This window comes from Podarcis raffonei, chromosome 17, assembly GCF_027172205.1.
Source record: "Podarcis raffonei isolate rPodRaf1 chromosome 17, rPodRaf1.pri, whole genome shotgun sequence".
Taxonomy (NCBI): Eukaryota; Metazoa; Chordata; class Lepidosauria; order Squamata; family Lacertidae; genus Podarcis; species Podarcis raffonei.
Window position 1 is genome coordinate 33,101,819 of NC_070618.1, and position 15,250 is coordinate 33,117,068.

Consider the following 15,250-nt stretch of genomic DNA (forward strand, 5'->3'; position numbering starts at 1 on the left):
GCCTCCATGCCACCCTTCTTAATTATGGGTATATTTGCGTTTCCATCGCGATTCGGTATTTTCCCCAGGCGAATCAAGGTCCTTGTGCAGTACAGCACCAGCTACTGACTTTGCCTCTCTGTAGGGTATTAAAGGCAGCCGTTACATTTGCATGCCAGGTGAAAGAATGGCTCTAAATGTTAGCAATGATGTTGATTTCAGACAGCGGAAGCAGGTCTAGAATTTTGTACTGAATGGGAGCCCAGTCACATGACAAGGACACTGACCATAGCTTTCCTTCCATATGGGGGAACTTCACCAAAGCAAGGCTGAATACTCAAAAGTGATTCTTCTAAAAGGAAAACCTTGTGCTAGAAAGTAACTCAATTCCTCATTGACAAGGACAGGCCACAGCAGCTTTCCATGTGATGGGATGATACCTTCAGGTAAGAGTCAACTAGAGAATAGCCATGCTATCATTTATTTTCTACTATCCTATATTCTCTTTCAAAAGTAGAATTTTATATACTCTTAAACCACTTTTTGGCAAGTGACCTTGCTTTGCTATGGAGCACATAGTAGCTCAGAGTACAATGATCATCCAAACACAGTACAACACAACAAATCTATTTATGGGCCAGACATGAAGTTTAATTTAATAGAAATTTTCTTCAATCTTCCATACATTCAAGTGTGAACAAGTGAGATGACTCCTCGTGTTAGTCTCTGCCTCCATAGGCTCTTCAGTTCCTAGCTCTCTGCCCGGACACATCTAAAGCAGAAATTTATTACCCCCCACCCCTAGTGATCCTCCAGCTGAAGCTCTGCAATGACCACCACCACACCCTGACACACACAAGGCTGTCATATGAAATATCTAAAAGCTAAGGGTGCCATCCCAATTGGGTTAAAAGTAATAGTTTGCTTTGCCCATTGCACTTTGTGCTTTTTTAAAAAGCACCTGATTTGTCTAATGAGCACAGCAGCAAAAGTGACCGTTACTACTATTAGAACAAGACAGGATGTCAACATCCGTTGTCTTACACATCATACAATACTGGTTGTCTCAATTTTGTTTTCCTGGAAGCCATCTAATATTCCATTCCCAGGTATCCCACCCCTTTTAAGTATGAAACCACCATTTGGAGCTTCAAATATCTTAAAAGGATAAGCAAAAGGGCAGGCAATACAGGGGAGTTCTGCTTTATGGACATCCATTTCTGGAGGGTGACTGGAGTCAAACTTTAGTGAAAAAGTGGCCATATTCTTAAAAAAAGAAAAAGAGATGGTCAATGGCATCATCCCCATTTCAAGGGTTATGTTCCTACAGTTAGCCACCTTAGGACGCAGGTTCTAGTTCTCCCTCTACACACATGAATGAATAACTGATGACATTTGGGAAGAGGGTTAAGACAAACAAACACACCAATAAAAAAAAGTTCTTTTGTCTCATAGAGACATTACTGTTATCCCCTCTCCTTTGTTGGGTTCAACCAAGCAGACTGCATGGTACAGGCCCAGGGCGAGGCTCAGCCAACAAGCACACCTAACCACCCCTAATCACAGCTCATCCTTCAGTGGACCATCTGTTTCTTCCTCCTCATCCTTTTCTTCCTCTTCCTCCTCATCCTCTTCATCCTCCTCATTATCTTCACCCTCCGGCTCATCGTCTCCTTCCTCTTCTTTCTTCTTCTTGTCTTCTTCCTCCTGCTTCTTTCGTTGCTCCTCATCCTGCTGCTCTTTCATTTTCTTCTCAGCATCCTAGTGACAATTTAAAGGGATATATGCTCTTGAATAGGGGTTATCATGTTAAGTAGGACTCAGTAGTATGGTGCTAAAGGCTTGAAAACCATGCAACTGCCCTCATCTCTCAGCAATGATATGTCATAGAACGTATAACTTACAGAAGTTAGGCGATTGCTACAAGCTTTGAGTGTTTGTTCATTCTGTAATTAAAACTCATGGAGGGCAGATAGATGAATACATCAACAGATAGTAAGCCAAAATCAAACCTCCATATTTAGGCTGGCAACTTCCCATTTGTGCACAATTGGCAAGGGGGCAGAACAGGGCAGGCTTATGCACATCCCATTGACAGATGCAGTGCCTCAGAATGCAGCCTCTCCATGTAAATGTGGAGTTGCTCGCATATGAACGGGGGAAGGCCATCGCTTCCATACTTTACCCACTGTGTTTGACAAGGCATCTGGCTATTAAAGAGAAGCCTGAGCCTTGGGCTCTGATCCACCAACTAACCTAGCTTTCTATATCCCACCCTTCAGCATACTATACTTCCAAGGCTAATTCATGAAGTATTAAGAACATAATGATAAAAAGTAAGGAGCAGCAAGATAAAAGCAGTTGAAAACAAATTTGATAGAATCAGTTGAAAGAGACCCCCCCCATAGGGCTGAGTGATATTTGGTTTTGAATATTGTGCCAAATCACCAGCTAAATATTGTGACATTACAAACATTGTGGTATATCAGTATAAGGATGAAGCAACATTGGCTGGCTTCATGGTTTTTCCTGTATCATTTTTGCCAGCACCTGCTTTTATGATTCACTGCTCCCTGTTTGAGGCAGGGGAGAGCTGAGCCAGCAGAGCAAATACGGGCTGCAGGAATTCAGAGAAGCATTGGTTGGCTTCATGGTTTTTCCCACATTGTGATTTTTGCAACACACACCAGGATTCATGATATTTTGCAAGGTCAAAAATTATGAAACCAGTATCACAATATGGACTTCAAACCGGTTTTGGATGATATATCATAGAAGGAATGAGATGGAGGCCAAAAGTCACCCTCAACATTTTAACATAGTCCATCGCAGTTTCTAAAGTTCAGAATCTGGAACTTGCTCATTTGAAGTGGAGATGGATTATTCATTTAAAGCACTTTACAGAACCTAGGTAAAACAAGATGATGTGGTGATGACCCTGGCCATAAAGATCAAGAAAAATGACTTCTCACCTTAGTGGCACCCCAGGTTTCATTGCCAACGTCTTCAGCAAATTTCTCATCATCAGTAATCAGGAAGTTGTCAAAAATGGTGCCAGACTTGACCTGTAGCAAACAACAATAAGCTCCAATGTTTCTACATAACTCTTTAGGTTTCTGACGGCTTATAAAGCAATGAAACGTTTCAGCATCATTTCCAATCACCCTGTAAGTAGGTCTTTAAATCAGCCATAATTTCTCCACCAACCGCTCCAGATTCATTTAAGTATTTACACTCTACTTTTCTCTCATAAATCTTGCAGCTGAACACAGAATAAGACATCACAAAATTGCCAATGGCAGCTGCTGCTTTTGATACCACATTTTGAATCAAGACCACCTTAATAGCATAACTATTACAGTCTTGGATAAAGATTGTTTATACATTCTCTTTTATTACTACATCATAGTTATGGTATTCCTATAATTTGGTGTCTGTTTGGACACAAAACTGCCTTAGATTTGAGACTGCTCACGACTTCTATTAACATTTATTTTACTTATTTCAATAATTTGTATCCTGCTTCCCCACTAAATGAATGCTTGAGAAAATTGGCAGCTGTGGCAACTAATTTATCAAGTTAATATGTTTTCTGTTAAGTTACTTATAGTTTTCTGTCATCAAAGCATACACAACAGGAATATATACAACAATCCTGAAAGGCAGGAATGCCACCAATAAATCCAGAATGCATTCAGATGTTGGGGCAGGAAGCATTGGAAAAACAGGAAACTATGCAAACTTGCATCCTTATATAACATTCTTCTATGCTTAACATCTGACCTGAACTTTTTAATAGTAAGCTTCTGGCCAGGTATATGAATGTTGTAGCTTCTCTTATGTTGTTTGTTGTGAACTGAGCATGGAGAAGTGGGATATTGTTTCAAGAACTCACCTGCCACAAGTCCAAGCCAATGACACCAAAGTTTTCAAAGAAGTAAAGGTCGGGATCCGGAGTGTACTCAGGATTATCTATCTCGGGATGAATCCATTTGCCTTTGTAGTTGGGGTTGTCTATCTGACGAGGTTTCCACTCCCCCTGCAAAAATATATTAATAAAAAATATAGGAAATCCAGAACCTATTACAACTGACACACACAGCCAGTTTTAAAATAAATCTCCAATACTTGTGGCCAGCACGTTTGATAACTTAAGCATGGAAGGGACAAAAGAATAAAAAATGAATGGTTTACATTAATTCCAGTTTTAATTAAACCTCCTTATACATGTATGTGTACATTCCAGATAAGGCTTCTAAGACTGCTTTCTTTTAGAAGTCTTAATTAATTAGAAGCACTTAAGTGAGGAGTTTGGTGATGTGGCTTGAAAAATGAAAACATCCAACACTGCAGCCTTAGCCACTATTTACCTTGTATTCTGGATTTTGGATTACTGGTGGTTCCCACTCGCCATCCATCTCTTCATCCCAGTCCTCAGGCTTCTTGGCATCAGGATCAGGAATATGTTCTGGCTTATCCCAGTCCTGAAAACAAGTTGGGGGAAAAACAGGTATTAGGCAACGTTCTCACCCAACCAAGATCAGTATTGGCTTCCTGCATTGCAGGGGTTGGGCTAGATGACCCTCAGGGTCCCTTCCAACTCTACAATTCTATGATTCTGCACAGCCATCAGTTGAAGCTACAGTGTCACAATCTCTTCTCACCCACTCACAAAGAACGTAACCATTTCCCCAGCTCCCTCTTATTGTCTACCCCACAGCTGAAACTCTGGTTTCAAGCCTGGTGCCTCTGTTTACATTGCTCTTAAGTGCCGTGTATATTGTTGGTGCTATACCACCACTAGTACACACTAACCTCTGGTTTTGTGTCTTCAGGATCATCTGTCTTCGCTCTTTCATCCCAGTCATCTGGTTTCTTTGCCTCTGGATCCTTAATTTTCTTGGGAGGCAGGAAATCCCAGTCATCCTCCAAGCTGCCAGACTCCACTTTGTTGTTGTCAATCTTTACTTCATATGTGTTATCAGGCCGCACGATGAGGGTATAAAGATGTGTAAACTCGTCATCCTGTCAAAGGAAACAGCTTAAAACTGAGGATAACAGATTCCCTTTAGCCTAGGGTGGAATGCTTTTCAGCAAGAAAAAAAAAGGCAGTTTTAAGTCAAGCATCCCACTGATAATGCGTACATTTCCTAAACTATGGCACAAGTCTGACTACTAAACAATGTTAAGTTACAATTAAACAGTATTATTTACACAGCTTCATTTTTAGAACTAGGCTTTGCATCACTATCACACTGAATACATTTTGCATGCTTTCATTTTTTGCCTATGGGGAGTGCCTTATTCCCATAGAGCCTCTATTGTGAAGAACAATTAAATATCAAAACCTGCACACTGGACAATTCTCCTATTTCCAAACAAATGCCCACAATTGTTTGAGGCAAGGCTGAAATTTCTGGGTAGATTCAGAGTAGTATTATTTTAATGATATAAAAAATGAATGTTAGACTGTAAAGAGTTGCATCTGATAAATGAACAAAAGTATCAATTTAGACAAAAGGCTCATTTAACTATATGTTACAGAGCACCAACATAATGTTAAATTAGTAAGAAATTTCATATAGTATTTATAAAATTCTACCTAATGGTAGGCCTATGCAGAGTAGCTCCACTGAAAATAATGGCCAGTGATCTCATTGGGTGCTGTCTAATCATAATTTTGGGGAATACAACCTAATATCTGGTTTGATTTAATTTAATATCAATTCTATCCATTTTTATCCATACTGATTTCTTTCGAGGATCAGAATTTCAAAAGGACTTTGCTCAGTTAGGTCTCCAGACACTCACTTTACAACGGATGTCCTTATTGATTAAGACATTTTTGCCTTTGTAGTTGAAGATCACATGAACTTTCTTGGTACCTGGGCCACAGATATCAGGACCTGCATTGGAGACAAAGGATTCATAACAGAATTAAAATGGAGGCCCACACCCAGATGATCAAAAGGGGTAGCAAGCATTCAATTCAGTCTCAGACTAACACCACAATGCCCACTTCACAAGAATACAGAAAATACTACTGCATAGCTTAATCATTCCCCAATAACAAACAATATTTCTCAAATTAGGCGCCATTCCAAAAGCAGACCGATGTAAGTGTTGTAGAATGGTTTCCAATGCTTGCCTATACCCCCTGCCCTCTAAAAACCAAACACCATCATGCCCATTTACTAGCATACATGGAGGAGGCCCAAGGGAAGGAGCATCAAACCTCAATTTGCTGCATGGGCCTCTTGTTGACCCCCTCCTACAGCCTTACATATTAGCAACCGCCCAGACAAGTATGTATTTCAAGCAAGCGCACTCACCAAACATGATGTTGTACTCAGAATCCCCATGCATGTCCTCTTGGTTCAGGGTTGAGGGGAAGAGTTTCACATATCCACCTCCACAGTCAATGTTTTGTTCATGTTTCACTGTGAACTGAACCACCAGGGTCTTATCCTTGTTGCTGAAGCGATCAAAGGTAGCAGAGAGTGCATAGAAACGAGCATCCTGACTTGTCTGAAGTCCTGGGAAGATGAAACACAGTAAAGGTGTATAAGAGACGGGGATATCATGATAATAGTGTGCAAATCTGATTATACAATACCCTCACAGAAACCCTCTCAAGTTTATTCCCTAGGGGACCAGAAGTGGAAGAATAATCCAATGTCTACAAAAGTTGTGGCAAGTGAAAACTCAGGGATTGCCCTGATATACTACCATTTAAAATAAGGCAAGCCTGATCCCGTGCAACACTGCAATCATCACGTTCAGGACTCCATTTGTGACTGAATTAAGAGAACACAGTCCTCCAGAACATCTACCTTTGTCTTTCTCTGCATCTCCATAGAATTTGCCAGCAGTAAGCTTGAATTTTCCATAGTCAGACTTGTGCTTTGATTCTACCCAACGGTTTGTCCAGGCATCTAAAAGGAACAAAAGGAACAAATTTTGAAACTAAAGAGCTACAATGATTCACCACATACATTTGGTTGACACTGGGCTACAAATGCTCCCAAGACCACAGAGGGCAAATCAAACCTTTCAAATGCAACATGTTGCACAAACATTTTTTTCTGTTCAGTTACAAAAATATTTTTTGCAACAAGCTTACAACGTTTTTTGCAATGTTGCAGTGACCCTGTACAAGGAAGCAAAACGTCAGTCAAAATCAGTCAGTTTTGGTTGCAAAAGTTCAGGCCCCACCTTGATTCTTTTAAAATCAACTTACCACTCAACTTGAAGCAAGCTAAAATGGATACAATAAATGGACTATCTGGTATGATGACTACAGGTATGAGTTGGGTCCAAAACCTTGATCTTGGCCATGACATGTAATGGCAGTCCCAGGACAAGACAGTCTCAGGACAAATGCCCAACACAACATCTACTTTGCTTGAAATGATTTAGCATATAATGGGTTCTATGACAGATTGATATGTGGCCAACATCCCAACCCCTTTTCAATGCTGTGATGCATATGAGATCTGTATGCTGATTCTGCTTTACTTGTTATTTGATGACTTCCCCTGTTGGCTACTGCAGCTCTTGCCAATCTGGCTCACACCAGGTATTTTGGGAGCACAATTCCCCAGCAGGCATGCACCAAGTTAGTGAATTGTGGTTTACTAAATGGTCCTGTTTTTGTGGGTTCCCCTGATCTTTCCTCCCAGCCAGATCTACTTCACCAGGTTGTGGAGGATCAAGTTGGCAACATGAATTTGACCCATAGCTCATTAAAATGCAAAAAATGGAATACAAAAAATGATTAGTGAGCAAATTCTGATCATGTGTAAGTTAACATGAACTTGAACTAGAATTTGTTAAGATAAAACACTTGTCTTAACCTGCAAAATCCTAGCAACAATTTCAGCAGTGAATAAGAACGTGCTTTGCCTGATCACTGCAGACACAAATGATCTACCTAATTTCTATCCGCCATAAAATGCCTACATATAATATGCTACAACAGAAAAGCAGTATTAGCATCTTCACTTTTGGGGTACTGGTCCCATTTAAGACAGAGCACTGCAACTGCATGGCTTTCTAATGAAACAGGTTTGCCATGAAAAATATTTAATTTGAAAATGTGTAATTCAAAGTGTTCAGGTTCACAAATGAAATGATTAACACACAATCCTATACGTGTCAAAATCATATGCCAGTGTGTTAAACATGGTTTACTCCAAGTTAAATGGATGAAGATTGCAGCTTAAATCTCTACAAAGAGGAAGAAGAGAAGACGCATGTCAGTCGCTCCACAGCAGCTGGGACTCAATACTGGCAATTTCAGCTAGCATTATCAAGAGGCTCTACTGGACAATAGTTGACTCCTGCAGCAGTGGTATACCAAAAACTAGTATTGAGGTGCTAAAACAATCTAAACAGCTTCCACTCGCATCTTGCACCAACACCCATTTCAATCCTTATTGCCATGCACATAACACATGAAAACCACCATATTTCTGTAGAGTTCTTAAGAGAAAAACCAGCTGGCAGTTTCTACACTGCTTTTCAATTCTCTACACCAGGATGCACCTGTCATTTTCGATACTCCAGCAATGGGCGGTCTGTGTGTTCTAGAGACATCCCCACAGCGATCTATTTAGTCCGTGTTCTATATCCCCATGGCCCCTGCTGATTATGGCTTAATTACCAACTCCCCATCGCATCCCAGGTCTAGACTAGACACAACAAGACCTATGTCCTTGTCACACATGCAGTTAAGGTGGCATCCTCCCCAATGTGTATGTTGGGGGGGGGGGTTATAGCAGGTTCCATCACATCTGCTAGCTTCTCTCAAGCGAGGCTCTTAAAAACAGCAACTCAAAGGAGGCATATGAAGCTGCTCCTGTGAAATGAGAAGCGTATTGGCAGGCTGAGTTGCTCCTGAAAAAATGGGAAGGAGTGTGTCAGAATGAACGCATCAAGTTCCCCCTCTTAAGGTGCAAGGCTTCTTAATTGCCCATTTTTACCTGGGGGGGGGGGAGCAGCCATACGTTCCTCCCCACATCCTGCCCTTCATGTGACAGGATCCTGGAGCTCCCAAGGAAGCAAGCAAGCCCCTTCTCACTCCCTACACCAGCCTTAAGGGACGCTTTCTCCCTCCTGGTTCTGACACCTGCAACGCTCGCCCGCCCCCCCCTCCGAAACCGAAACCCGGCCCGCTCCCAGTCGTGCCTCGGCCTTTGCTGGCTTAAGCCGCAGAGGGGCCTCCACCCCTCGGGCCCACCCTCCACCCCCAACGTGGGAATAACGCCGACCACGTCCGCCCTCACGAGGCCGCATCGCGTGGAAATACTCGGAAAGGCTGCAAGGAAAGGCGAATATCGCGATCCTGTCATACGGCACTTGACAATTCGAGGGGGGGGCAGAGCCTCCTAAGATGGCGGGGGGAGCAATTACATCGACGCGCCCCCCCCCCCCGCCGCCGCCTCTAAGCCTCTCCTCTGACAGCACAGCCCCAAGCGAGGCCCGAACCCCCGCGGCCCAAGGGAAGCCCACCCGGCCCCCGGGAGCCTCCAACACGACCCCCCAGCCAGCCACCAGCGACCCTCACCTCCGTCCCCGAACTCCTCCCTGAAGTACTGGGCAGGCCCGGCCGACGCGAGAGCCAGCAGAGAGCAGAAAGCGAAGAAGGGACCCATCTCCCTGTTTAGGTTTTATTTCCCCGCGAGGCGGCCCTTTCAAGAAGAGCAAAAGGTTCGGTGACGGACACCGACGACAGAGCAACTGCGGCCGGCGAGGAGCTTTCGGTGCACTTTTATACGGCTCTCCTCCGAACGCCCGCCCACGCCGCGCTCCGATTGCTCCATCAGGCCCCGGCCGGCGCTGCTATTGGTCCGCCCGCAGCGCGGCGGGCTGGGCGGCACCCCCGAACGTTGGCGTCCCAGATGGCTGCTTCTTATTGGCCGCCGGTCCCGGCCAATGAGGCACGACCACGCGTTCGGGGGGAGCCGCCCCCCTCCCCTCCGCCGTGGATGCGTCACCCGATCTTTTTTCCCTTTTTTTTCGCAACAGCCCCACATGAGCCCAGCGGGGTTTTAAAGGGCCAGTTCAGAGCAATCTTTCCCACGCCCACCCCATCGCCTCCCAAGCCAACGCGTTAACTGGAATAGCCATATGCAGAATGTGTTCCCAGCACTAACAAGCACACCAAGGAGTCACAGTGAACAGCTGAATCAGCCTTGTGCTATCTAGCCAGACACTATCTAAATCAGGGGTCAGCAAACTATATGAATCTATAAGGCCCATGCAGATGATCTAGTATAAGGTCACTTGGTGGGCTCCCTCACTGAGCAGGTTTACAACCCCGCCTCCATCCCCAAGACCTTTCTATTAGGCAGGACAACATCTCATGAGGCATCTGATGAAGTGCACAGTAGTCCAGGAAAACTTACGCTTTAAGAAATGTCTTAATCTTTCAGGTGTGTTCTTATGGTGCTGCCAGGTGTGGAAGCAACTGTTGCTCTTCCAGCCCCAGCAATTTGGGAGAGGATGTGGGGGGGTAGGCACCTGTTTTGAGTACTGTAGATCCAGGTTCCTTTCCAATTACAGTATTCGCCATCTAACTAGAGATCTGCCAGTACAATTTAGATCATGGGTAGGCAAAACAAGACCTGGGGGCCAGATCTGGCCCAATCACCTTCTAAATCTGGCCCGCAGATGGTCTGCGAATCAGCGTGTTTTTACATGAGTAGAATGTGTCCTTTTATTTAAAATGCACCTCTGGGTTATTTGTGGGGCCTGCCTGGTGTTTTTACATGAGTAGAATGTGTCCTTTTATTTAAAATGCATCTCTGCGTTATTTGTGGGGCATAGGAATTCGTTCATTATTATTTTTTCAAAATATACCGTAGTCCGTCCCCCCACAAGGTCTGAGGGACAGTAGACCGGCCCCCTGCTGAAAGTTTGCTGACCCCTGGCATAAAGCATAGAAACACAACCTGGACTAAAAAAACAGCAACCACAAATGAACAGAAAACAAAGGCAGCATGGTTGGGGCAGAAGAGGCTAATAATGATATAGGCTGCAGGACTAATATAGCAATTGTTATAATCATAAGTGCTTCGGTAGGATATATGAGAGATTGTTGCACAAGCAGGAAAAGACAGCTTTACTGGATTCAAATTATTACATTGGGGAAAGCCTGCATGCAGCACAGACAATTGCGCCACGCTCTGTCATAGACATAGGCAACTGGGAACTCACAGCAGCCCTCAGAGCTTCTCTTCAGACTTTCTTGATTGCAGTCAGCAATCCCAGGTAGGCCTTCTTATTGTGCAGCTCAACTACCTCTCCTCAGATAAGCAGAGCCAAAGGTTGTATATCAAACAACCCCCTACTTCTTTGATCCCATCAGAACCAAACAGGCAGCAGGAAGCCCTCCTCGCTATGCACCTCAACCAGGGGCTTACCTAGGGCTTGGCCGGGTTGGCATGGGTGCTCCAGAATCAGGGGAGACAGACAAAAAGCTCTTAACTGCTCACTCCTGCACTTAGGCGAGCAAGCCATTGGTGTGTATAGAAAGAACAAGAGTTCTACCCAAGCCTCTACTGCAGGGATCAGCAAACCTTTAAAGCAGGGGGCTGGTCCACTGTCCCTCAGACCTTGTGGGGGGATGGACTATATTTTGGAAATAAAAAATGAACGAATGTCTATGCCCTACAAATAACCCAGAGAGGCATTTTAAATAATTTAAATAATTTTTACTCATGTAAAAACACCAGGCAGGCCCCACAAATAACCCAGAGATGCATTTTAAATAAAAGGACACATTCTACTCATGTAAAAACACGCTGATTCTGGGACCGTCCACGGGCTGGATTTAGAAGACGATTGGGCCAGATCCAGCCCCCAGGCCTTAGTTTGTCTACCCATGCTCTACTGCTATTATTCTCCTTGGAGACCTTTTCAGGACCAAGGACCATAGCTGTCAACATTTTCCCTTTTTTAAGGGAAATCCCCTTATTCTGAATAGGATTCCTCGCAAGAAAAGGGAAAAGTTGACAGCTATGCCAAGGACTGTATTGGCACCTTCCAACCTCTGCAGAGAGGAGGGCCTACACCAGCAGTGGGCATGGCCGAAAAGGGTGTGTGGTCCCCACAACAGCTTATTGCCTGTGTCTTGATTGACACAGAAGTCAGTCAGGGAGTAGAGCAACTGTATTACTGGCTTTCCTTCCCATCAGAATATATAGTCCCTCAGAAAAATGAGTTGCCACCTGACTGTTTTTAAAAGCCTGTTCACAAAAGTATATTTTGCCATTTCTCACAAGCATACTAACTTGGGTTTTCTTTGGTGGTTATCAGTAGACAATGCTCTGTAATGATGGAAGGACCCTGTATTTTCTTTGCTCTTTCTCCCCCCCCCCCTTTATTTAGATTAGCTTGGTTTTTTTATTGTATTGTATGGCAAAAAAATTCAATAAAATCTATGGGAGGCAGAGAAGACCCTGCTCTATATCACAAGCTGTTTCCAAATGGGCAGGAGTGGCTGGGGAAACCCAGCCAGATGGGCGGGGTATAAGTAATAAATTATTATTATTATTATTATTATTATTAATAATAATAATAATAATAATACAGCATCCTCTCCTGCAAAGCTTAATGGGGGAGTGTGGGCCCATATGGGGAGAGGTACTTTCCAACAGCTAAATTATGATTGTACATTTTTAGTGAGAATTTGATTGTCTTATCTTTTTTTGTAAACCACTTTCAGGGTGTGTTTTTCTAGAAATGGTATATAGTTTTTTGTAAAATAAGAAATAAATGCGGATCACACTGAGTTAACAGGCTTACACCCAATTAACTGTGTGCATTATTGCATCTGAAATATATACAGCATACTCATAGTCCCTGTATCTTCAAAGTGTTGGAAAGGAAAACAGCACCTTGAATTGTACCTAGAAGGTAACAGGCAGTCAGTGCAATTTCTACAGAACCACTTGAATATGTTATTTTCTCCCCCCCCCCCCGCCCACCAAAAAAGGGATCTTGGTTAGAGTTAGAACTGTTTGAATCTTCAGAGCAGCCTTCAAAAGCAACATTAGATCACATTGCAGTAGTCTGTATCTGAGGTTGCACGCACATGTATAAAGGCAACCAGGTCTGTGTTTTCCATAAGAGGCCCACCCGGCATATCAGACATGACTGAAAAAATGCATTCTTGGCTGAAGACACTACTTTGGATTTCAGGAATAGTGCTAGATCCAGGAATACCCTAAGCCTGGTGATCTAGTCTTTCAGGGCTGCGTGGAGTAATGTATGCCACCACTAGACTTTTATGTCCCAATTATATTCTGCATTTCCAAAACTAAGCCTGCAATTCTATGCATACTTTTCCTGGGAGTGAGCTCCATGTGGGGCTTCATATCTGAGTAGATGCTATGACTGCACTGCAAGGCTCTCAAAATGGCTATTTCCCCCAGAGCCATTGGCCCTCCACCATCTGCTTCATCTTATCTGGATTCAACCTTTGCCCAATTCACTAGGCCCCCAGACAAACACTGGTTCAGAACACACTGCTGCTGCCCTTGTATTAGTTGAAAATTTAACACAGAGCTGTATATCATCTGCAGCCTACTGATTACACAGAGTTCCAATGCTCCAGAAATTTCTCTCAGGGGCTTTTGATAAACAAAGGTGACAGGACTGGAAAATGGGAAAAGAAAGGCAATCTGATTTATCCACCCATAAAAACATACGAGGCAAAAGTTATCTCACAATGGTTTATGGGGCGGGAGACCATGATAATTTGACCCCAGCTGAAATGGCACAAAACACCTTTTTATGAGAAGGCCTTTTTTTGTACAGTGCTCCCTACAATGCAATACCCCTTCAACAGAGATGAGCAATTTTCAATTTCAATTTTATTAATTAGATTTGTGCACCACCCTTCATCCAAAGAGCACAGGGAGGTTCACAACAACAAAATACAAAATGAAAACACAATTATATTACCCCAGACCCCACAACAGCGGGTTCAGACAAACCCACTTGCCCCAAGGGGAGCGGACATGTCGTCCACCACAGATACTCCTCCTCCCCGAATGCCCCATATATCCCATAAATACTGCACACAGTACAGTGGTACCTCGGGTTACATACGCTTCAGGTTACAGACTCTGGTTCAGGTTACAGACTCCGGTTCAGGTTAAGAACTTTGCTTCTTCAGGTTAAGAACTTTGCTTCAGGATGAGAACAGAAATCGTGTTCCAGCAGCATGGCAGCAGCAGGAGGCCCCATTAGCTAAAGTGGTGCTTCAGGTTAAGAACAGTTTCAGGTTAAGAACAGACCTCCAGAACAAATTAAGTACTTAGCCCGAAGTACCACTGTATATAAATACTATAAAATAGTATACAACTACTTTCAATGAATACTGCTGCATTTCATAACAAGCACTGGCAGAGCAAGGGTTCTTCATGCTATTCCTGTGGATACTTAGTCCAGAAACTGTTAAGCCACTAAAACCCAAACTGAATATGTGGTTAGACACAGGATATGGCAGTTCTTCAGACATCTTGGCTGCTCCCCCCCTCCCTAAATTTAGACACAGAATTGAGATTTCATCATGCATTTATATCACACTGGAAGCAGGCATGAACTGAGAGCTGGCTCATTATTTTGCTCCAAGTGTGTTAGGACTTTGGTTCAGGGCCGGCCCTATGATGAGGCAGTCAGGTAGGTGCCTTAGGTGGCAGATGCTGAGCAGTGGGTAATAGACAGAGCTATGAGTGCCACAAGCCTCCCTGTACCCCCTACACTAGCCTGCTGCCCTCAAATGCAGTGAAGGATACTGTCATTTCATCAGTATTGAAGTACGACTCAACTACCAGGCCAATTGGCTTCTGTATGTGTGTTGGAGGAGGGCACCATCTTCTCCTTTGCCTCAGGCAGCAAAATGTCTTGAACTGGCCCCGGTCTGAGTGCTCTTCAAACTACCATGCACACTTCTACTGTGCTGCCCCATTCTGGGAGACCCCCTCCTGAGCTAAAACTCTCCCACATGAGAGGTGTGTGAGGCTGGGTGTCGCACCATGAGGGGCATCCCCTACCTGAGTCTGCTGCAGGCAGGGGCTTATATTCCGCTGGAGACATGTGCTGATTGGCTGCCAATTGCTCCAAATTCAGATTGCATACCCAAAATGGTGTGGGTGCATCCAGCATGTGGAGTGAGGACCTGGTTTTCTGGGATGAGGTCTAGGCTATTGCCTCTTATGTTAAGTATCCTGAGATAACAGCTTTTCGGTGGGTGTAGTTT

General features: G+C 43.8%; 1 protein-coding gene across 1 annotated transcript; it reads right to left on the reverse strand.

The window, feature by feature from the left end:
- Window positions 1–608: 608 nt before the first annotated feature.
- CALR (calreticulin) lies at window positions 609–9,735 on the reverse strand. The gene is made up of 9 exons (XM_053370409.1): window positions 9,548–9,735; window positions 6,813–6,914; window positions 6,312–6,515; window positions 5,791–5,885; window positions 4,795–5,004; window positions 4,350–4,463; window positions 3,875–4,018; window positions 2,952–3,044; window positions 609–1,740 (listed from the first exon to the last, which is right to left on the reverse strand). The coding sequence occupies exons 1-9, from the start codon at window positions 9,633–9,635 to the stop codon at window positions 1,540–1,542; spliced, it is 1,251 nt and encodes a 416-aa protein (XP_053226384.1). The 5' UTR covers window positions 9,636–9,735; the 3' UTR covers window positions 609–1,539.
- Between the last annotated feature and the right edge of the window lie 5,515 nt (window positions 9,736–15,250).

What these genes read in the sequence shown, in the direction of transcription:
- CALR (XM_053370409.1), bottom strand. Translation starts at nt 9,635, where the DNA reads ATGGGTCCCTTCTTCGCTTTCTGCTCTCTGCTGGCTCTCGCGTCGGCC. An exon ending in GGAGGAGTTCGGGGACGGAG is followed by an intron (nt 6,915 to 9,547) that starts GTGAGGGTCGCT and finishes TGTTCCTTTTAG; the next exon opens with ATGCCTGGACAAACCGTTGG. An exon ending in CTGAAGACACAAAACCAGAG is followed by an intron (nt 4,464 to 4,794) that starts GTTAGTGTGTAC and finishes ACTTGTTTTCAG; the next exon opens with GACTGGGATAAGCCAGAACA.